The 23435-nt window shown below is 38.5% G+C and overlaps 1 protein-coding gene across 5 annotated transcripts in view; it reads right to left on the bottom strand.

The window, feature by feature from the left end:
* Positions 1-4214: 4214 nt before the first annotated feature.
* REV3L (REV3-like, polymerase (DNA directed), zeta, catalytic subunit) overlaps positions 4215-23435 on the bottom strand; it is a 178271-nt gene continuing 159050 nt past the window's right edge. For all 5 annotated transcript variants that reach the window (XM_010856597.1, XM_010856599.1, XM_010856598.1 and 2 more), the window contains 6 exons: positions 18967-19081; positions 14591-14728; positions 12335-12525; positions 11308-11554; positions 9455-9664; positions 4215-5343 (listed from right to left, as the gene is read on the bottom strand). In XM_010856597.1, the coding sequence (XP_010854899.1) occupies positions 5203-5343; positions 9455-9664; positions 11308-11554; positions 12335-12525; positions 14591-14728; positions 18967-19081 (1042 nt within the window). In that variant the 3' untranslated portion in view covers positions 4215-5202. The remainder of the gene's footprint in view (positions 5344-9454; positions 9665-11307; positions 11555-12334; positions 12526-14590; positions 14729-18966; positions 19082-23435) is intronic.

Here is a 23435-nt window from a genome sequence, read left to right as displayed (position 1 = left end):
GATGGTCAACACCGAAATCAGACTGATTATATTCTTTGCAGCCAAAGATGGAGAAGCTCTATACAGTCAGCAAAAACATGACTGGGAGCTGACTGTGGCTCAGATCATGAACTCCTTATTGCCAAATTCAGATTCAAATTGAAGAAAGCAGGGAAAACCACTACACCATTCAGGTATGACCTAAATAACATCCCTTACGATTATACAGTGGAAGTGACAAATAGATTCAAGGGATTAGATCTGATAGACAGAGTGCCTGAAGAACTATGGACAGAGGTTTGTGACATTGTACAGGAAGCAGGGATCAAGACCATCCCCAAGGAAAAGAAATGCAAAGAGGCAAAATGGTTGTCTGAGGAGGCCTTACAATAGCTGTGAATAGAAGGGAAGCAAAAGGCAAAGGAGAAAAGGAAAGATATACCCATTTGAATGCAGAGTTCCAAAGAATAGCAAGGAGAGATAAGAAAGCCTTGCCCAGTGATCAGTGCAAAGAAATAGAGGAAAACAACAGAATGGGAAAGTCTAGCGATCTCTTCAAGAAAATCAGAGATACCAAGGGAACATTTCATGCAAAGATGGGCTCGATAAAGGACAGAAATGGTATGGACCTAACAGAAGCAGAAGATGTTAAGAAGAGGTGGCAAGAATACACAGGAGAACTGTACAAAAAATATCTTCAAGACCAAGATAATCATGATGGTGTGATCACTGACCTAGAGCCAGACATCCTGGAATGTGAAGTCAAGTGGGCCTTAGAAAGCATCACTACGAACAAAGCTAGTGGAGGTGATGGAATTCCAGTTGAGCTATTTCAAATCCTGGAAGATGATGCTGTGAAAGTGCTGCACTCAATATGCCAGCAAATTTGGAAAACTCAGCAGTGGCCACAGGACTGGACAAGGTCAGTGTTCATTCCAATCCCAAAGAAAGGCAATGCCAAAGAATGCTCAAACTACCACATAATTGCACTCATCTCACACACTAGTAAAGTAATGCTCAAAATTCTCCAAGCCAGGCTTCAGCAATATGTGAACTGTGAACTTCCAGATGTTCAAGCTGGTTTTAGAAAAGGCAGAGGATCCAGAGAACAAATTTCCAACATCCGTTGAATAATCGGAAAAGCAAGAGAGTTCCAGAAAAACATCTATTTCTGCTTTATTGACTATGCCAAAGCCTTTGACTGTGTGGATCACAATAAACTGTGGAAAATTCTTCAAGAGATGGGATACCAGACCACCTGACCTGCCTCTTGAGAAACCGATATGCAGGTCAGGAAGCAACAGTTAGAACTGGACATGGAACAACAGACTGGTTCCAAATAGGAAAAGAGTATGTCAAAGCTGTATATTGTTACCCTGCTCATTTAACTTCAATGCAGAGAACATCATGAGAAACGCTGGGCTGGAAGAAGCACAAGCTGGAATCAAGATTGCTGGGAGAAATATCAATAACCTCAGATATGCAGATGACACCACCCTTATGGCAGAAAGTGAAGAGGAACTCAAAAGCATCTTGATGAAAGTGAAAGTGGAGAGTGAAGAAGTTGGCTTAAAGCTCAACATCGAGAAAACTAAGATCATGGCATCTGGTCCCATCACTTCATGGGAAATAGATGGGGAAACAGTGTTAAGACTTTATTTTTGGGGGCTCCATAATTACTGCAGATGGTGACTGCAGCCATGAAATTAAAAGATGCTTACTCCTTGGAAGAAAAGTTACGACCAACCTACATAGCATGTTGAAAAGCAGAGATATTACTTTGCCAACAAAGGTCCGTCTAGTCAAGGCTATGGTTTTTCCAGTGGTCATGTATGGATGTGAGAGTTGGACTGTGAAGAAAGCTGAGCGCCGAAGAATTGATGCTTTTGAACTGTGGTGTTGGAGAAGACTTTTGAGAGTCCCTTGGACTGCAGGGAGATCCAACCAGTCCATTCTAAAGGAGATCAGCCCTGGGATTTCTTTGGAAGGAATGATGCTAAAACTGAAACTCCAGTACTTTGGCCACCTCATGTGAAGAGTTGACTCATTGGAAAAGACTCTGATGCTGGGAGGGATTGGGGGCAGGAGGAGAAGGGGACGACAGAGGATGAGATGGCTGGATGGCATCACCGACTCGATAGACATGAGTTTGAGTGAACTCCGGGAGTTGGTCATGGTCAGGGAATCCTGGCGTGCTGCGATTCATGGGGTTGCAAAGAGTCGGATACGACTGAGCGATTGAACTGAACTGAATGTATCGTTATTACCCATAACCTCCCTGTCCTTCCCTCCAACAAGTCAGTCAGTGAAAGATTCCAGGCACTAAGGTTGTATTTTGATTTTAAAATGGCTTCATTTGTCTCCCTGGTCACATTTTCTTTCCAAATATGTACAGAAATCTCATTTATAAATCAGTTCTTCTGCAAGGTATTTTTCTTTGTAAGCTGCTCCGACCAAAGTGACAAAACAGTTATGAGAGTGAGGAGACGAGACACATGTGCTAGTTTTACTGCTACGTCTTCCTCCTCAGATCCCCAGTGCTAGAAACCATCCACGACTGTTTCCTATAGCTACTTATTAAGCAAACCTCCAGGGCATTAATGGTATCAAAAGTCATTCATTTATAAAACCAAAAATGGTTAGGTATAACAAGACTCCTCCTATCATGGAGAGACAGGTATTTAGGAGGGTAACAATGAGTAGAGCGCAGCTGGCAGGCAACTCCAAGAGGCGCGGTCTTACTGAGAACACTCTTCCAGCCTGAAAATAGCGATTTGTGCACTGCCATCTTCCCCGCCTCTTCGCTGTTTTCATGGCAGAGCCCTAATAATGTCATTTATAACCAGGTTTATTTTTACTTTATAAAATCAAATGTGTGAGTGTTTTAAGAATTGCCATTCTGAAGTTGAGAAATCAACAGAAGCCTTATTTGATAGGCCTTTAAAGAATATCCTTGTGCTTCAGCTATTAAGAAACTAAAACACTGGGGAACAGATGGACAGATCATTCTACAGCAACAAGACTCGTCTAGTATAAAGTACAGCTCTGGGAGGGCAGCATTCTTGATGGCAGGGCAAGTGCTTCTTCCGAGACCAGCAAGGACATGCCCTGTGACAATCAGCAAGGTTGAACACAGTCTGCAAACTCGCTCCAGCCCTCAGAACTACCTCCTCTAAGAGCTCTTTGTGACTACTCCTCTGTTCACAGTTTAATGTTTCCCCCCAATATTTTGGCCTTCTTCACAGACACTATTAGAAACTGAAGTTCATATAAAATTGAACATTACCTGTCAGCATCTGCCTGTCTCCGCTGTTGACTGGGGCCTCTCTCTGTGGGAGCAGAGGGGAGCTTAGCGTTGGAAGTAGCTTTTGTCACTGCTTTACCTCTAGGGAAACACGTTGGTGGGAGGAGAACACAATGAGAGAAGAGTTTTAACATAAGGGATTGTTGAGATTATTTCTTAAGCATAACTCAGAAGATGAAAGTTTGTTTTTTTTTCAATCTGGGTGAAAGAGAAATCTTTATTAATAGCTGTTCTAAAAGGGAGGAGAAATAATTATGAAAGTATATTGGAAGCTTCTTACAAATGTTTTTTGGTAAAATAGGATCATGTTTCAACACACTCACTGGTGACAGTTATTGAAACAGCAAATGCAGCTCATTAAAAGGCGGTCAGGCTACAGACTCTGAGGGCAGAGTGAAAAGGGAACCAGAGATACGCTAAGTGCCAAAAACTAGTTTTGAGCACTAGGTACTGAATAACTCCTTGTTAGTTTGGCTGTGTCCAATTATGAAGAGGTTAAGAATGATTATTCTGTTGAAAATATTTTGTCTAGCTATTCTGATGAGAAAGATGATGTAAATAGAAGACCTATTTCCAGTGCATAACCAGATGAGCTTTCTATGTTAAAATTTTTTCTATTGAAAATAATTAAGAAGTACTAATATAATTTTTGCCTTCCCTCTGGACATTATATCTAAATGAACATGGGAGATGCACTAAAATGTAGATTTGTAGAACTCTGAAAGGATGAAAGCTAAACATTTCCTAGACTACTTTTGCTCCCATTAAAAAAAAATCTGAAAGTTTGGGTAAGGGAATTACAGCATCAATTAGGATATGAGTTAAATTTACCTTATTAAAATTCAGAAGGGGTGGGGTAAGGAGGGTGTAACTAGTGTAGGCTTATAGAACAGATGAAGAGCATTTGAGTTACAGCAAGATAAAACCACAATGCTGTATTTCGTATTTTATTCAATTTTAATATGGTTTCCATTATTAACTTTTAAAACAAAATGATTTCCAGTTTAGAAAACAATGCACTGACCACATAATTCTTTTTTTATATACAGTTATACAAATATTCTAAATACACATTTTGTGTTCAAGATGATGGCAAATAAGATTAACTGTACAGTACATAAGGAAAGAAAATATTTTAAGCATATTTAGAAGCAATAGAAATGTCTATACAAAACAAGCAAAAATGGAATAAAATTTTTTATTTTTAAAGTATTGCAACAGGCCCACAGGTTTGTAACAAAAATGTCTTTGCACAGTTCCTCACAATGCCCCATTAATAGCTAAAGCAAGACAGCGGTTTTAGAAAATAATGTTTCAAAATGCTACACATGGTACTACTGTTTGCACAGTCTGATCAAAATAACAACTCTACTCTGAGTCAAGCAAAACCTAGAGGAAATATACCAAACAACTTGAAAATCATTTGTATAAAATTCATTGCACATTATTTTACTCAGTTGTCTGAAAAGTAAAAAAGTGTATTTACAAAATATTTCGCAGTCAAAATTATAAAGTGAATGAGTATCTCTAAGTAACACGTCTTGATACAGACAGTTCAAGGAAAACACGAATGTCTTTTTTTAAAGAGGTTTTCAGTGCTCCTTCCACAGGGAAGTAAATACGATCTACTCAAATGGATTTACAAGATGTTACACATACTGGAGCAAATTCAACACCGGCATTATAAAACAATGTTAAAAAGGTGAAAGGATGAGGAATTTGTACATTGTAAGAAGTGAGCTATTCAGAGATCAACGAATACGATTTTTAATTCAGTTATCATAAAAGTCTTCATAGTCTTCAGATAATAGACAGACAATGAACATACTTGACTCGATGAAAGTTGAAAAAGCACCATGCACAACAGTTTAGTGGTAAACACTGAAAAATAGCACCTGGAATTCTGTGATATTGACAATTTAAAACTGGTCTAGTAATTGCCGGAGATACGGTGCCTTGGATAGTTCTCTATTTACTCGGGAGAGCTTGTAAAGTACTGGGCAGTTCAGAGAAACACATGGGATATGTCGATCAAAGCAGCCTGTACAGTTCTTGCATATCTGAAAGGACAAGAGGAGTGCGTCAAACCATAGGAAGGTTTCTGTCTCCGTGTGTAAACAGCAGACTTTTATAATCCTTCATGACCCACCACAAATTACTGGCACATATTACAGAAAAGTTTCATTAGTTCTCATCTTTTTGAAGCATAGCCAACCCTAAGTTGAGATGTTTCTAAAGAATATTATTTCGCAAACCAGAGAGCATGAAATTCCCTAAAGGATTCATTTAATCCCAGAAATCAACTTTCATTTATGGTAGAATCCTATTGTATTAAGATCCACAAAATAGGCTACCCAATTACCATTCAAAGACTGGCTCTTAAATTAGCTATGTACACTGTTTTTTCAAGTTACTCTAACATTTTATATGCTAATCAAAAAAGTTATCCACTTTCTTATTTCAGAAGAGAAAATGCTAGTATGGGGGCGGGGGTGGAAATCAAAGATGTTGAAAGTAGCTGGATAGACCAATAGTTTCAACCCTGGCTGTACATGAGCTTAAAAATAGACTAATGTCTGAGCAAGGAATCAGGATCTTTGGGTGTGAGAGCTTAAGAATCTGTACATCTTAGGGCTCCCAGATGATGCTGATGTATAATGAGAACTGATCTAAAAGAAAATACTAAATCATAAGGCAGTTTTTAAAGAAAAGCATTATATCTTACCCAGTGATCAGATTTTAATATGTAAGGTCTCAAGTCACACACACAGTTTTTGTTTTTTTTTTTTCTTTTTTGGAGGTTCTAGCAGGGGAGCGCAGCTACTCGTATACCCTTGACCGAAGACCGGTCCTCCTCTAGCGGGGATGGTCGTCCTCTTTGACCAAGCGCGCAGCTTCGGGAGGGACGCACATGGAGCGGTGAGGGAGGAAGGGGACACCCGCCTAGCCAGCCAGATCAGCCGCATCAACCCTGGCGATCAATGGGGTGACAGATGTCGCAACCAGATCGCCCTCACATCCACACACACAGTTTAAAAGTGGTAAAACATGAAAAACTTTAAAGAAAAAAACTTTAAAGGATACTAGTGAGGGCCCCAAGGGTTAAGAAAATACAGGCTGATTTTTAATGTGAACAGTTTATCCAAGTGATTTAAAAAAGGAATAGCAATTAGCTGCTGTTATACTAATTACCTTTTAAGAGAGAAATCAGATCTGCTCTAGTTAATTCTCTGGTCTGTATCTAATAGCTTCTGTTTTAGAGGCCTCACAGCGGGAGGAGGCGGGGGGAGGACGACTTGTTCTCTGCCCCAATATTTTTCAGTCGATTGCAGGGCCCATTTTTCTCAACACCCTGGTTACTCTACCTGGTATTGTGATACTGCTACAAGCGAACTGCTCAGAGCCCCGAACTTCAGTGTGCTTTCTGGAGAATGTGCTGTTCTCTTCTGAAGACTTTCACCAATTAGATCTCTGCCAAGAGACTTAAAGCTACTTCTAAATATAGAATGTCTGTATCACAGCTCCATTGCCTGCAGCTACATCCAGGTGCCAGAACAAACTGATAAATATTTATGCACTCTGTGCTTGTCTGATAAATAAACCAGGATGGAATTACTTGTCTCGCTAAACTTAATGTTTAATTTCAAGATCCTTTACTGGTGATTTAAACCCTGAACAGGTTATGTTTAAAACTTTAAACACCACAACCTAGAAACTTATTTTTTAGCAGATGCTTAAGAAACAAACAAACAAAAACCTGCTTTACTATTTATTGATTCTTTTTTGTTATCCTTTGGCTTACTTTCTAGATTTTTGAAAACTTTTCAGTCAGATGCTTAATTTTGTTTATGTTTATAATTAAATGTTTAAGGTGATGAATTTTTCTCTGAGATCTGCCATGGCTGTCTAGAATCTTGTATGTACTGTTTGTTTAATAAGTGTTAAAATTTCCAAATACAAGGATCATTTTGTTTTCTGAGTTTACTAGCTTTATAGAATTGTATTGATAAAATGTTTGTAATATTTCTACTTTCTGAAATGTATTAAGGTTTTCTTTGTAGTCTAAGATATGGTCAATTATTTAACATTTCATATAAATGTTTTCCATAACTTGAAAGATATATTCTCTAATTATTAGGTTAGAGAGTTTGATATATATAATCAAAAGGTTTACCTTATAATGTTTAGATCTTTAGTAATTGTACTTATTTCTGATCACTTGTCTTGGTATGAGAGCTGTTTACTAATGTTTCTGACAATTTCTTATTTTATCTCCTGTAATTTCTGCTTTGTGAGAATTCCTACAGGTTATTTATGTACAGGAGACACACATTTTAATTATCTTAGGAAAAAAGCAATCCTAAAGTTAAAATGTCTCTTTAAAGATGATGAACCACCCCTTATTCATGAATAGCATTACTTTTAAAACTGCATTTTTATAAGAAATAAGATCTAATATTGAACGAGGGTTCTGGTTGAACTGATGGCACTTACTAGCACAGTGTATGTTGCTGGGGGCAGAGGACAGGTCCAGGGAGCTGCCTCGGACTCGGGAGCTCTGGAGGCCCTGCCCATGTCTGCACCTTCTACTAGAAGCCAACAGGGAATTTTCTAGGAGGGCAAGTTGCTGCCATTGGGGTAGGAACCCAAAAACCACAAGTTAGGGACACCCGGTTACTAGTGGTTGTACTAACTACAACCACCACTTTGTGGTGGTACAAAAACTGGGACAAATGGGCTAAAAATTGGTTGGTAATCACTCCAGTGACTTACTGCTGCTTTAACTGTGCATTCAGCAAGCAGCTGTTTCCTCATTTAATACATATGTATGACCACCAGCAAGGGCTGGACTCTAGCTAGGGAGAGCTGACTCAGCAGTGAGAGAAGGGCAGGGCCTCTGTCCTCACCTGCTCTCGGGTGAGGAGGCTCGAGCCACAGTGCTGAGAATGGACAGGATGGCAGGGGGATTAGTGTGAGGCTGCTGCAGGAGTTTAGGGAGAAATAATGGTGGTTGGACTATAGGATGATAATAGAAGAGAAGCAGAAAAGTTCTTATTTATTTAAGAACTAATTAGTAGATGGATGGGGAGAGGGAAAAGTCAATTTATCATTTCAATAAGCTATGTTTCTATGGTTGCATCAATAAAATCATACCTTTCAGATGCTACCATCCTTAATGAAATTCATTTACTGCATTCTGAATGACTAGCTATATACACTATATAACTTTTTTCTGCCAATGCAGAACAGCGGCTAGGATGGTGTAGAGCAAACAGTCTCTAACAGTCCGTAATTTTCCTTCTATAAGCATACAAGTTCTGAACAGCCTAGTCTCCCCAGAGATGGCTTCTGTCCTGTTGCCCTGCGTGGCAGCTAGGAGTGTCTTCTAGGAGGCTGTGGACACTCCGACTTGGTTCAAAAGCCTCTTTACCTTGAAGGGGCATGGTGCAGAGCCTGGCCTTTACATACTAGTGGCTGGTTTACTTTAGAGCAGATGAGCTGCTAGGAGCGATTGTAAGGAGAGTTCACAACAGAAGAGCTAGTAGGGACCTATGAGCATCAATTTGCATTCTGAGAAATCTGGGGCCAGGGACACAGCCAATACTATGGAGTCCAGACTGAAAACCCGATGTCCTTACTATCAGCTGGATTCATTTTCCACTGAATCACACTGCCTCTTAACTATCAGGTTGGCTTTAAAATATTTCAATAACCTTATATGTTGCTCATCTAAAGACAAAACAAACTCTACCACAAGATTGTTACTCTTGCCTGAAAGCTAAAAATCTAACTGGAAACATGATGGTATAAGGAGATACAATCAGTCATTAAGAACTGCAAACGTTCCAAGTTGACTAGCAATTCTCTAAGAAAACAAGATTTCTATGAGAATGGTAAGTGATATGGGAGACAAAGCAATTAGTATTTTCTTTTTTTAGAAATACTGCTATAAAAGAAACTGGATGGCTGGACAGTATAGTTCTATGGTTCTAATAAGCACAATTAGTTTTTAGTAGTTCAATTATGCTATTTTCAGGATTTTAGAAGTTGATTAACTTAGAATCCTTACTCCACTTTCACATCTCACACTACACCTCCCTCAGGAGTTGACTACATTTCCCTGAAGACTCAGACTGCTTGGGATTCTGGGTCTATTGAACAAGGCTGTACCTTTACAAGTCGCTCCTGTTGACGTTCCAACTCTCGAATTTCTTGGTTGAGGATGACTGCAACATGCTGAGGCTGGCTGCGACATTTACTGCAGATGCCGTGCTGAGTCAGGTCATCACACACAGGACAGTGTAAGGTAGTGAAATATTGTGCAATAGTGCCTTTCCGCCCTTCAAGTTCACTTCGAGAGGAGCTGGTGGCCTTCTGGATCTATGTAAGCATCAATTCAGAAATAAGTCTAAGCCAGCTTTATAGCAGTGTGGCTCTTCTCAAGCTAATTACAGGATCACTAAGGCATTATTTCCGGTGTTGAACAAATACTGAATAGCTACTATGTATCAGGAACGGTTCTAGATAATGGGGCTTTAGAAAAGAACAAAGTCCTTCTTTTATAGCTTAATATCATCAGATATATTGTTTTGTTTTCCTTTTTGGGGGGGAGGAAAATGGTCTTAGAAAGGTACAAACTTCCAGTTGTAAATAAGTCATCAGGATATATTATACAGATTAGGAAATAAAGTCAATAATATTGCAGTAACTTTAAATGGTAACAGACGATAACTAGATTTTATCATGGTGATCATCTCATTGTCAAATCACTATACTGTATAGTTGAAACTAATATCAGATTGTGTGTCAATTGTACTTCAATGAAAAACAAAAATAGTTTCTTGTCACTCGGTTTTTTTTGGTTGCAATATGTAGATGTATGAAATTATAGGGGGCAAAGGAGATCAGGGAGGACAAAGGAGAAAATCCAGGTTGAGAGTGGATACTGTTTAAGACTGCACAGTTTTGGCCAAGGAAGCAAGGTAAAAAGTAGCCTGTTAGGCATTAAGGTGCAAAATTCAAGCAAAAGTAAACCTGGAGCATTTCAAATGAAATTAGATACATGTCACCTAAGCTTCCTTCTTTGAAGTTGATAATGTTTCAGAGATCTGTCTTCTGATACTCTTCACACTGAAATAACATTATCCTCTTACTATCATACCCTTGCTGCATTCCCCTGGTGTCTTACAAGTCACTCTGCACAAAAGTTATTAGGTTAGCCTTTTATAAATGCCACTCCTGCTACTGATGCAATGAAAAACACTGATAGCTCTGTGGAGCAGAGCCAGGGCCCAGCGTTACGGATGCTGGCCAGCAAAGACTAAAAGCACAGTTTCCCCCTCAGTTTCCCAGCTGCTTCTTTTCCTTGAGGCCCTAAGTGCATACTGAGAAAGTAAAAACAATTTAAGTATTAAACTTATATCAATTTTCCTGAATACTCTCAGGCTTTCATAGTCTAAGCAAATGACTCAGCAGACCTAATTGTAAACATCAGATAACAACTGCTACTTTCCTAGAGAAATGTATCTCTGATTGTTACAGAACCACAAACTGTTCCTTCAGAGTTCGGATGGGGATAAACTAAGAAAAAAGGAGTTCAGGCAAAACTCCCTTTGGTAAGATTTCACACTGCATGTTTTATTTTAGTAAAATGATACTTTAATATTCTTTACTCCGGTCTCTATAGAACTATGTCTAGCTACTAGAGCTTATATATTTCTTAAATACCCATTTTGAAGGAATTTCTGCTTTCATTTTTATTTGCTGTTTGTGATATAGTTAAGTGTTTACCACTGAAGTAGTTGTGGGATTTATTTTAATCTTCTATAATTTGGCTAATCTGACAGAAGCTGGGAAGGTGTTTGTAAAAGATGAAACCAGAAGAGTATAGCGCCTTTGTTGGTTTAGGATAATAAAGGATTTGCTCTGCTCTGATAGCATGTAAATAAAGTCTTTAGTTCTACTGAAAATGGTAAGTGAATTCTCTATGGAGTCATAGCATAGGTACTGTTTAGTAGGCTTACCCGTGGTAATTCATGATACCAGCTGAAGACATCAATACCAATAAGAGAGAAGATTCTTGCCAGGGGTGGAAGGATTTGCTTGGTGATATAGTAAGTGGCATTCAGTCTCAGAGTTGGGTCCTGCAGGACTTCCACTGGGCGCCTTACTAGTTGGATAAGCGGTACTCCAGGGGCTCCATAAATGATGACATATGGTACTCGCTCCCCAACTCGAGGCTCAGAGCGCCGATCGTAAGTAAGCATTTTTCTATTTAAATCCAAATAAAACAGTCACTCAAAGACTGTCATGGAAGGCATCTCTCCAGAAAATGAAATGAGAATTAAATAATGAAGCCATGAGAAACTGACAAGGGGAACCTTAAAGGTAGTTTAACTCTGACAGCCATATACACTTCACTTAGCACCAAGTGGATATGCTCTAAGAGTTTAATCAAACTTACCCTGTAAATTACTGTTACCTGGAGAACAGTATGAGTTGGGAGATACCAACTAGCTTAAATTAACTATCATAAATCTAAAAGATAAGAGAAAATTTAGCTGATCAGCTGATCTCCTTCTAGAATGACACCACCTTACTGCTGTGGTAGGATCAATATTAAGGACTACCTATGATTCTGATGGAGAAGGAAATGGCAACCCACTCCAGTGTTCTTGCCTGGAGAATCCCAGGGATGGCAGAGCCCTGTCGTCTATGGGGTCACACAGAGTCGGACACGACTGAAATGACTTAGCAGAAGCATGATTCTGATATAGGAAAAACAATCACTTCCAGCTCTGTAACAGATTACAGTTTCACTGAATCTAGTTTTTGTAGGGAAGGCCAGAAGAGGAGCTCTTTTTTCTACTTCAGAGCTTGCAGTATTTGGGGGTCACCCACTCATGTTATTAAGGCTTCATGTGGGCAGGAGAACAGACAACTGTGTATCTGTGCCTGTGGACTAGGTCTTTTCATCTACTCCAAACCATTCAGAATCCCAGGACCACACTTCCTAGGTACTGAGGGCTGTGCTGCTGTGCGTATCATTACCTTGTAAGTTCCAGGGCTGGCACACAGGCACCAGGTTTGTAAGAGGCACTTCCTCTGTATTCCTTGGCAAAGATAAAATCTTGTATGCTGGCCTTTCCTTCCAGAAGCTTCATACATTGTCGTTGAACATATTGTTTAATTAAACTTATATCTCTTGTTTCAAATAGCAGCTTCAGAGAACGCTCAAGTATCTTAAAAAGAAAATGGATATGCTCGTAAAGGTAAAATATCCTCTAATATATTTCATCACTGCTGTTACACTTTCACTTACATAACTACCAGAAAACTTCCTGATCTACCTAAACAATCTGCTATTTACAATGACTGGATAATAAAAAATTATTGAAAATGGAAATTATTTGGAGATTTAGCTTGCTATTTCTAAAAACAGAACTATGTAGTTTGAGGAAAATCATATTGGAATGACATGCAGATGAAATGTGTGCTGTGTGTGATGAGCAGCATGAAACATTTGTCTTATACAGCCAAGAGCACTGTAGGGCAGAAAGCCAGACATGATTTTCATGTCTTATTTTTTATTTACTCTGTTATAGAAAGGGTTGGATTCAGGTGGACAGAAAGAAGTTTAAACATCACCAAACAGTGAAAGAAAAGCCAGTCTTTTGCCTTTTTATAATGTCAGTAAATAGAAACTGTGACAGAATTTTCTGTGCTACAGTATTTCTACTGGAAAATGACTGACATACACTGGAATGAATTTAAATTAGTTCCAGGTGAAAGCTCTGTATCTTATTTTGAGTACTGGAATCCATACGTATTTTACACAAGTTTGCTAACTTAGCTAAGGTACCATTTACCATTCTTCCCTCAGAGAAAGAATGCACTGGATAGTATCCTTCCAGAAACTAGTATGAAATATATCTCAAATTTATATGTTACATATATGACATATAGGTTGATTACTGTCAATCTTCTGCTTTTAATGCTCTCATATGATATAAACGGAACAGCACTCTACACACTTTTTTTGCTTTGAGAAAACCTTTATTGCACATGCTTGAATTGTTTGTATAAACAGCACACAAAACAAAGAATTATGTTCTGAGAATCCCTGAAGCTTCTAATCAGCAGTCTGCAAGGAGTTGAGACTTTGGTTTTGTGTCTTTTTAAGGCATACATTTCTCATTTATTTTTAAATTTTGAACATAATTTGTTTTCCAAAATATTTTTGATGTCCATTATAAAACTTCTCTACCATGAAACCGCAGTTCCTGATCCTGAAAGGCTGCTCTTTTCTATGAGACTGCATGTGCCTCAAAGGGACCTGGTGCATCATGCACTTTTCACAAAGCTGGGCAAGTACTAATAAGTCAATCCCTGTGGGATCAAATATCAAATATTTGGAATGCACTTTGATTTTCATAGACATACAGAATACTCTTTCAACTTTGTCCTTTAATACTACACAGGAAAGGAAAAAGCCTATACATGAGTACTAAAAACTCTGATCTTCTCTAGAAATTGTAACAGTTGTCCTTCAGAACCAAATCTGTGACTGTTAGATGATTTTTTCTTTTCTTTCTCATTCTCTCTTTTGAAAGTGAAAGTCACTTAGTCATGTATGACTCATGAGACCCCATGCACTGTAGCCCACCAGGCTCCTCTGTCCATAGAATTATCCAGGCAGGAATACTGGAGTGGGCTGCCATTTCCTACTCTATACACACTGAGTTTTATGACAGCATTAAAAGCATAAGAGATTGACAGTAATTATTTTTGGTTTGTTACAGAACAAATATGGGCCTGAATAAAGAAAAAAAATAAAAAATACTATGACTAAAATTACTGTGGTTGAGAAATTTGGGTAATTTATAGTACCAGTGTTCAGAAATCTTCCTAACTTGTATTTGGTAACCCAAGTAAACAATTTCAGTTAATCTCAGATGGATTATTTTACTTATGAAATTTCTCTGTTCACTTTCTCTTCTTTATCCTGCTTCACAGCTTTTGGGTGTTGCCACATGATAAAGTATCATATCAACTCTATCTAGATGATTAGGCAGGAAATTTTTATCAAGTTCAAGTGTTACTTTTTAGCAACTGTGTAAAAGGTAAGGACTTAAATAAGCTGCTTTCATTAGAAATGAAACTCAAAAAATCATACAGTTTCTCTTTAGTTAGACATAGTCATACAGTCTATACAGTTCTTCCACTTAGCTATTTGCTTAAGGATGTTTACCACTTTCTTTGCCACTTATTTCTAAAAGATGAAAACAAGACAGATAAAACACTTACCTTAGAAACAGCAGGGCAGGAATCTCTTCTCACTGTTTCTATTCCTTTTGCATCAAATACTGGGTCCTTTTGATCAAGTGTTTCATACATGTAACCCACATATCTCTTTTTTGTTTGTAAGACACAGGGCAAATATACCTGTGATGAAATTAATAAAATGTCTCTCTATAAGCACTTTTCCCCCAACCACAAACATCTTATTTTTATATGCCTTTTTCTCTCTCTAACCAGATGTCAATTTTAAGAAAATTCTAAATATGGCTCAGGGCCCAACAAATTCATGAGCGACACTTGGAGGACAGAGCACACAAAATGAGTTGTCTTTACTTGCACTACCAATTCTGCTCCTTCTTCAGCTGACTGCTTTCAGAGTCAACCATATCTCTTTAAAGAATTAAAAAATTTCAGTGACACATACATATGGTACAAATTAAAAATTTACAAGAGAATATACAATAAAGAGTCTACCGTCCCCTCCATAGAGGAATCCTTTGTTACTGATTTCCTGTATGTTCTTCCAGAGATATTCCAAGTAAATGTACTTATACACATAGGGTAGCTTACCTTCTACCTCACTCTGCACTTTGCTTGCTTCATTTGGTAATTATCTTGGAGAGAAGTCCATTCTCAATAGAAAGTTCATTTTGTTTTGTAGCTACATAGCAGTCCATTTTATGAGGGTATAATAAATTTTGTAACCAGTTACCTACTCTGCATCATTTAGGATGTTTTCAATCTTTTGGAATTACAAATAGTGTTCCCGTGAACAACCTTGCATGGATTAATCCAAAAGATAAATTCCTTGAAGCGGAATTCCTGGGTGAATGGGTGTGTGTCTCCACCCCTTTTTACATTACCAAACTGGTCCTTTCTTCTGCCCCAAGCTGTATCAGTAACCACATTAAATGTAGGTGGTGTAAAAAGTGTAAAAATGGTGTTAGAAAATGTGAAAAGAAAATGTAACTTGTAAAAAGCAGTAATGATCAGATTAGATCCCATCAAAGAGATGCGACAATATGCTTTCTACTAGAAATCTATTTTAAATAAAAAAGAATAGAAAGGTTAGAAAAAAATATATATTTGTTAATACTAATCAAAACAAAGCTGGAGTTGCTATATAATATCAGAAAAAGTAGATTTCCAGACAAGGGATATTATCAAAGATAAAAATGTCAGTTCATCAAGGAGATAAATAATCATAAATGTATATATAGCTAATAAGAAAACTTCAAAATACATGAAATATAAACTGGCAGAACTAAAAGCAAGAGACAGGCAAATCTGTGATTGTATTTGATACTTTGGCCCTCTCTCCTAGAAATTGACAAAGTCAGCAAAATTGTTACTGTTGGCTTCAACAACACTATTAATTAACCTAAGTGTTACTGTAGACCATTCCACCCAATAACCAGAATACACAGGGATTTTCAAGGTCACATGGGAACATGCTGGGCTTCCTAGGTGGTCCAGTGGTTAAGAATCCACCTTGCAATGCAGCAGACATCGGTTCCATCCCTGGTTCAGGAAGATCCCACGTGCCACAACTCCAGAGCCTACGCTCAGGAGCCCACGTGCAGCAACTACTAAAGCCTGTGCACCACAACGAGAGAAGACGACAAAATGGGCAGCCCGTGCACTGCAACTAGAGAGTAGCCCCAGCTGGCCGCAGACAGAGGAAGCCTGCATGGTCACAGCAAAGACCCAGTAGAGTCCAAAAAAAAAAAAAAGAGACCATATGCTAGACCAAACAATGAACTTTAACAAATTTAAAAGCACTGAAATTATATAGACTATGTTCTTTCACCACATGGAATTAAAATTAGTAACAGAAAGATATCTGAAAATATTAAATATTTGGAACTTAAACAGCACATTTCTAAACAACCTATAGATCATTATCACTGAAGCACAAGATTCCCAGGTAGCTGCTGCTTCCCTGGTGACTCAGTGGTAAAGAATCTGCCTGCAACGCAGGATACTCAGATTTGATCCCTGGGTCAGGAAGACCCCCTGGAAGAGGAAAAAGCAACCCACTCCACTATTCTTGCTTGGAGAATCCCATGGACAGAGGAGCTTGGCGGGCTATAATCCATGGGATGCAAAGAGTCAAGCATGACTGAGCACACACACGTATGGGAGTGCCTAGGGGTCCTGCAAGGGAACCTGTAAGAGGAGCCGGCTTTCAGCTGCCCTGATGGAGAAAAAGGAATACTGACTATGAACAGGGATTCCCAAGTGGCACAGTGGTAAGTTTGCCTGCCATTGCAGGAGATGGGCTGGATCCCTGGTTTGGGAAGATTCCCTGGAAAATCACATGGACAGAGGAGCCTGGTGGGCTAGCAGGTTGATAAAATTCATCAGTGAAGCAGTCTAGTCCAGAAATTTTAGGGGGAGGGAAGATTTTCAATTATAACTTAAATATCTTTAATAATTCAGGTTCTCTTCTCATGTCAGTTTTAAAATTTGTGATTGTCAATGAGTTTGTCCATTTCTCTGAAGTTACCAAATTTACTGGCATGAATTATTTATACTTCGTTGGTTGGATCTCTGTGTAGTCCAAGGGACTCTCAGGAGTCTTCTCCAACACCACAGTTCAAAAGCATCAATTCTTTGGTGCTCAGCCTTCTTCACAGTCCAACTCTCACATCCATACATGACCACTGGAAAAACCATAGCCTTGACTAGACAGACCTTTGTTGGCAAAGTAATGTCTCTCTCTGCTTTTGAATATGCTATCTAGGTTGGACATAACTTTCCTTCCAAGGAACAAGTGTCTTTTAATTTCATGCCTGCAGTCACCATCTGCAGTGATTTTGGAGCCCCCCAAAATAAAGTCTGACACTGTTTCCACTGTTTCCCCATCTATTTCCCATGAAGTGATGGGACCGGATGCCATGATCTTCGTTTTCTGAATGTTGAGCTTTAAGCCAACTTTTTCACTCTCCACTTTCACTTTCATCAAGAGGCTTTTGAGTTCCTCTTCACTTTCTGCCATAAGAGTGGTGTCATCTGCATATCTGAGGTTATTGATATTTCTCCCGGCAGCCCTGGGATTTCTTTGGAAGGAATGATGCTAAAGCTGAAACTCCAGTACTTTGGCCACCTCACGCAAAGAGTTGTCTCACTGGAAAAGACTCTGATGCTGGGAGGGATTGGGGGCAGGAGGAGGAGGGGACAAAGAGGATGAGATGGCTGGATGGCATCACTGACTCGATGGACGTGAGTCTGAGTGAACTCCGGGAGTTGGTGATGGACAGGGAGGCCTGGTGTGCTGCGATTCATGGGGTCGCAAAGAGTCGGACATGACTGAGCGACTGAACTGAACTGAACTGAAATGATTTTGGTATCTGTAAACTCTAGTAACATCCCACCTTTTATTTTTGATATTGATAATTTATGTTAACCCTTGATCATTCTAGCTAGCGGTTTAACCATTTATAGAACTTTCTGAAGAACCATTTCATTAACATCCACTCTTTATTATTTCCTTCCTTTGGGATTAGTTTGCTTCTCTTTTCCTGTCTTGTTAATTTACAAACGTGAATCACTAATTTTAAACAAATTTTTAATATAAGCACTTTAAATATATAAATTTCTCTCAAAGCACCAGTTTAGCTTCAGATTTTGATATCTTGTGGTGGTGGTGCTCAGTCATGATTCTTTGCGACCAGGTTACAGAGTGTCTTGAATGCCAAGCTAACCTGTATATACTAAAGTAGGGGGATGAACTTCCAACTCATGAGGTCAGCTTTTTTTTTTACCTTGTCCCCAAAGCAAAGACAATACAAGCAGAAAACAAAAACAAAAACAAAACCACTACAGACCAATATTCATGAACATATGCATCACAATTCTTAACAGATGGTTTGTTTTCTTTGAGCAGTTGTACAGGTTTTGCTTTTATGTTTAGGCCTGTAATCTATTTCAGGTAAAATCTCATGTCCACTGGTAGTTTCTCAGGACACCATGCTCTTCACTTTGCTACACAGGCTGAATGTCCACAGCATCACATTCTCCCAGAATAGCCCTGAGCTGTCAGCTGAGGATCCAGACGTCGTGGAGCAGAGACATGCCATCCAGCTGTACCCTTTCTGAATTCCTGGCCCATAAAATCTGGGAGCGTAACAAAATGCTGCTTGTTTTATACCATGAAGTTTGGGGCTGCACATTGATAGTTAAGTCGAACAGTCTTTTCATTTCTTTATATCAGATATTACTAAAAAAATTTTTGTGAAAATGATACCAAACTAATGGAAAAATACTTTAAATTTAACACTTTCACAGACCTGTATACCCTGAAAATGTATTAAGAAATCAGAAATCTCTAGAAGGTATGCGAATTTTATAAGTCATTTTTAGTATTATGTTTCTCTTACCTTTTCAAACTTCAATTTCACTGGTTTAGGGTTGGTAGCAGTTACAGCTTCAGCAATTTCTTGCCCAATCTTAAAAGACTGCTCCTTAGTGGCTCCTTTCAGTAGCACAAACATACTAAGAGGATTAAAAATAGAGTAGAGTAATAAGGAAGTTGCAACAAATTCTCATCAATAGTAATTTTCCTGCCTAATACTATAATACCAGGGAAAACCCTTCCCCTTACTCTTCTTTACTAAGTTGTTTCCTGTCTGAGCTTTCTTGTTTTATCACCCTTGCCTTGTGTACCCATGATATATCTTGTTACAGATCCTTAAAGTATCTAATGCTTCTAGTTTAGCTACACACAGACCAGTTAGCACAGCTGCCAAGAAGGTCCTGAGTCATTCCTATACATTTACGGCTTTTTATGACACACAGTTATGTCAGTCACAAAATAAAAGATGTGATTATAAAGAAATGGAAAATTTACTTGTGATATGGGAGAAGATTTCCTTTCAGAACCACCCAACTTAGAAAAGAACACACATACATAAAACTTGTTCACCGAAGAACAGTCAGAAAACACTAAAAGGCACAAAGAGAACAGCCACTTATAATCTCACTGCTCAGATCAAAGACACCAGAAAATCTGTATATCTTTTGTGTCCATCTGTAAATCTTTTCTCATTTGGGATCACAGATCATAAAGTTTGATAACTTTCCCCTTTCATTTAATAGTGTATTATGAACATTTCCCCACATTTAGTTCTTTTACATTATTTTAACAGTTCTGTATTTCAATGTATGGATATTGTCATTAAATTTTTTTCTAATATTTCATATGTAATAGTAAACATGGCACACACTCTATGTCTTTAGAATAAATTCCTAAAAGTGGAATTTCCAGATAAATGGTATACACTAAAAATATTTTCTGAAACATAATGTGAAACTGAATTCCAGAAAGCTTTTTTTTTTTTGCAGAAAGCTATTTCTGATGTATAATCCCACCAGTAGTATATACAGATACAATTTGCATATAATGAAATGAATATACTTTAAGTGTATAGTTCACGAATATTGACAAATGTGTAAGACTTGTGATGGGCTGAACTGTGTCCCTTAAAGTCCTATTTTGAAACCCTAACCCCCAGTATCTCAGAACGTGACTATACTTGGAGACAGGGCCTTAAAAGAGATGATTAAGTTAAAATGTGGCTCTAATTTAGGTGGTTAGGGTGAGCCTAATCTGGTATCCTTGTAAGAGGAAACTAAACAAAGAAATACCAAGGCTGCACGTGAAGGGAGGAAAGGGCATGTGAGGGCAAAGTAAGAGGTGGCCACCTGCAAGGCAAGCCGAGAGGCTTCAGGAGAAAGCACACCTGCTAACGCACGCCTCCATCCTGGGCTTCAGCCAGAACTGTGAGAGTAAATTTCTGTGTTTAAACCACCAGATCTGTGACAGCCCTAGAAAACTAATACATCTGTGTAACTACCACCAGAGTCAAGATATAGGACATTTTCATGACCCCATGGAGTTCCCTTGTATTCCTTTGCAATAATTCTCTACTCCACTTTGGATCCCAGGCAACACAACCTGCTTTCAGTTACTATAAGTTTGCTTTTTTCAAGAATTTTACATAGTATACAAAGCTAATATACTTGTCGGGATTCTTTTACTCAACATAATTTTGAGATAGACCCATATTGCTGAAGTAACACTGGTTCCTTTTTAATGCTGAATAGTATTCTCTTATGGATATGTCACATTTGTTCATTCATCCATCCATTGATGAACATCTGGACTGCAGTTTTGGACCATCAATAAAACTACAATGAAGAGTTGCATCAGGGATTTATGTGGACCGAAGCTTTCATTTCTCTTAGGTATATATCGAGAGTAGTACTGTTGAATCATATGCTAAGGGTATGTTTTAGTTTAGATGTAAATACCAAACTTAAAAAAAAAAAATTATTATACTTAAAACTAAGCTGTGGTAAATGAAATCAGGTAAATGGTTGCCTAGGGGTATGGGATGAAAACGAGGGACTGACTGCAGTAGAGCACGGCAGAACTTCAACAGGGACAGAATGTTCTGTATCTTGAGTCGGGTGGCAGCTGATTATATGTGTCTATACATTTTGTGTGCTGAACTATATATACTGTGTACTTTGTTAAAAACTGTATCTTGATACAGCTGATAAAAAAATTAAAGTTATAAATACTTTACATGTTAAAAGTTATTACAATAGTATATATATGTATTTGAGATTTTCTCTAGCAGTGTCAGTAAATTTACTTGAGTTCATCTATACTCTTTTGGCCAGTTATAGTTGAAGCTAAGCTTCAAGGGAGCTGACCAGGATTAATGGGAATTTTTGGTCACTTAACAGAATTAAGGCGACTAGCCTACAGAGAGAGACTGTCCTTTAAAGGAGTGGTTGTCATTTCACATGGGATGGAGAGCTGAGTGGGGTATTAGAATCACCCAGGAGGCCTTTTCTCAATTACACACAGATGAATTTCCTGAGGGACTCTTTGCTCTAGTTCCCCAGCACCGTCCTGCTGCCCTGGACGCGTATGTTGTCAAACGTCCTTCCCTATCCTGCCTGAGAACCACTACTAGAGAGAGCTTCAATAGCTGATGGAAGTAGGTCTGTCCCACTAAGATGGGACAAATATTGTTGAGAACCACAATTATATCTGCTCTTGAGAAAGAAACACCCTTTCTGACAGAGTAATTTTGATGCTTTGGTAACTGGTCTCCCTTAGCTAGACTCCAAGATTCACAAAATCAGCAGTCTTGAAATTGGAGGGAGCCAATGGTCACTCATCATCATGTATCAGATGTGGTCTGATGATAGTCTGAGAGAGGCTCAAGTGACTTTTTGATGGCCATGCAATCAGTTAGGAGCATAGCTAGAAAGAGACTCCACATCTCACTCTTGGTAAAGAACTCTTTGCTTCCATCAAGCATTCATCTGTTATCCCTAGAGCAGTACTTCTCACTATGGTATCATTATTGTCTGCTCCAAAAAAAAAAAAGAAGTTAAAAAAGTAAATTTAACAAGAGAAAGTAATCAATAAGGAATAAAATATTGTTGGGTACAGCTGATCTTCGTGGGGCCCAGATCCACCACACTATCTAAGTGATTTGCTCCTCAAAGACCAATTTGTACTCTGTTGGGGCAATGTTACTACCATTGAGAATGCATGCCCTAGAGTAAAGTGTCCTCATTCAGTATATTTCAGTAAGCATTACTGGATGAATCAGACGGTGAATGGTGATCAAAAGTTCTAATGATACTGCAAATACATTTCATTGATTAGAATCATAAAAAGAACCTGTGATATCTGATGTAGTAATGAAAGTTGCTCAGTCACGACCGGCACTTTACGACCTCATGAACTGTAGCCCACCAGGCTCCTCTGTCCATGGAATTCTCCAGCAAGAATACTGGAGTGGGTAACCATTCCCTTCTCCAGGGGATCTTCCTGACCCAGGGATCAAACCCTGGTCTCCTGCATTGCAGGCAGTCTCTTTACCGTCTGAGCTCTATGTCTTACTAGTTGGGTGATCTCAGACACACTTCTTACTCCAGGGGAATCTGCTCCTAAGGAGCACCTGAGAATGGGCCTCCTAGGATTTTCTTCCAGCCACATGGAAACTCTGACCCAAAAGTCCTCTTCCAGCCTGATATTCTAAGTCCGTGTTTTTTGATTTGTCTGATTTCCTAAAAATCTTAAAGGCTAAACAACATAAGTATAATCAGAATCATGCCAATTTCTGATTCTGGGTGTGTGCTGTCAACCACTGACATTTAAGACCCTGAATTAAATTCAGTATTTTAAAGTTTTTCTCCTCTTCCCTAATTATTTTGTGAGGAGCTCTGGAAAATTGTGTCCTAGTAATTTTTATTTTGCTAGACCTCTCAGCAGAAGTGGTTTTACAGAGCAGTAAAATACTCAAAGTGAGGAGTGGCTTTTGATGGGGAACAGTAGAGACTGTGGATAAATGGGGCCTGGATAACTTGAAACTATCCCTACCTGTTGATAATGAAACAGCTGCTATGTGAAGACAAGGTCTTATTCAGCATTAATATGATTATGCTGATTTTATGTGCACTAAAAAACTGGAGAAGATTAAATGCTGTTTAAAGATTAGCTGGAAGCTATTTTCACTGATTAGAAGCATTATTTCTGATTGGTCCACTGCACTGTAAAGTGATCAGAGCTCCTGAAGCAAATGCTCTTAGAATGATAATGATCACTGTGACTTTAAGCCTTTAATATGAAAAGAAAATTTCAGACTCCAAGAAACTTGCATAACCCCTATATTCTAGAAAAATTTTATTAAGTCATATAAATAGGATATTACATAAATAACTGGGCCCTGAAAAATATCAAAGTAAGCCAGGTTGAGGTTATTTTTAGGATTCAAAGGCAGTCCTATCCTTTGTCAGCTCATAGATGATGGGCTTTAGGAAG

This window comes from Bison bison, unplaced genomic scaffold (genome assembly GCF_000754665.1).
Source record: "Bison bison bison isolate TAMUID 2011002044 unplaced genomic scaffold, Bison_UMD1.0 scf7180017864373, whole genome shotgun sequence".
Taxonomy (NCBI): domain Eukaryota; kingdom Metazoa; phylum Chordata; class Mammalia; order Artiodactyla; family Bovidae; genus Bison; species Bison bison.
The sequence above is the reverse complement of the archived record's forward strand: the minus strand, read 5'-3'. Positions and strand labels throughout refer to the sequence as shown.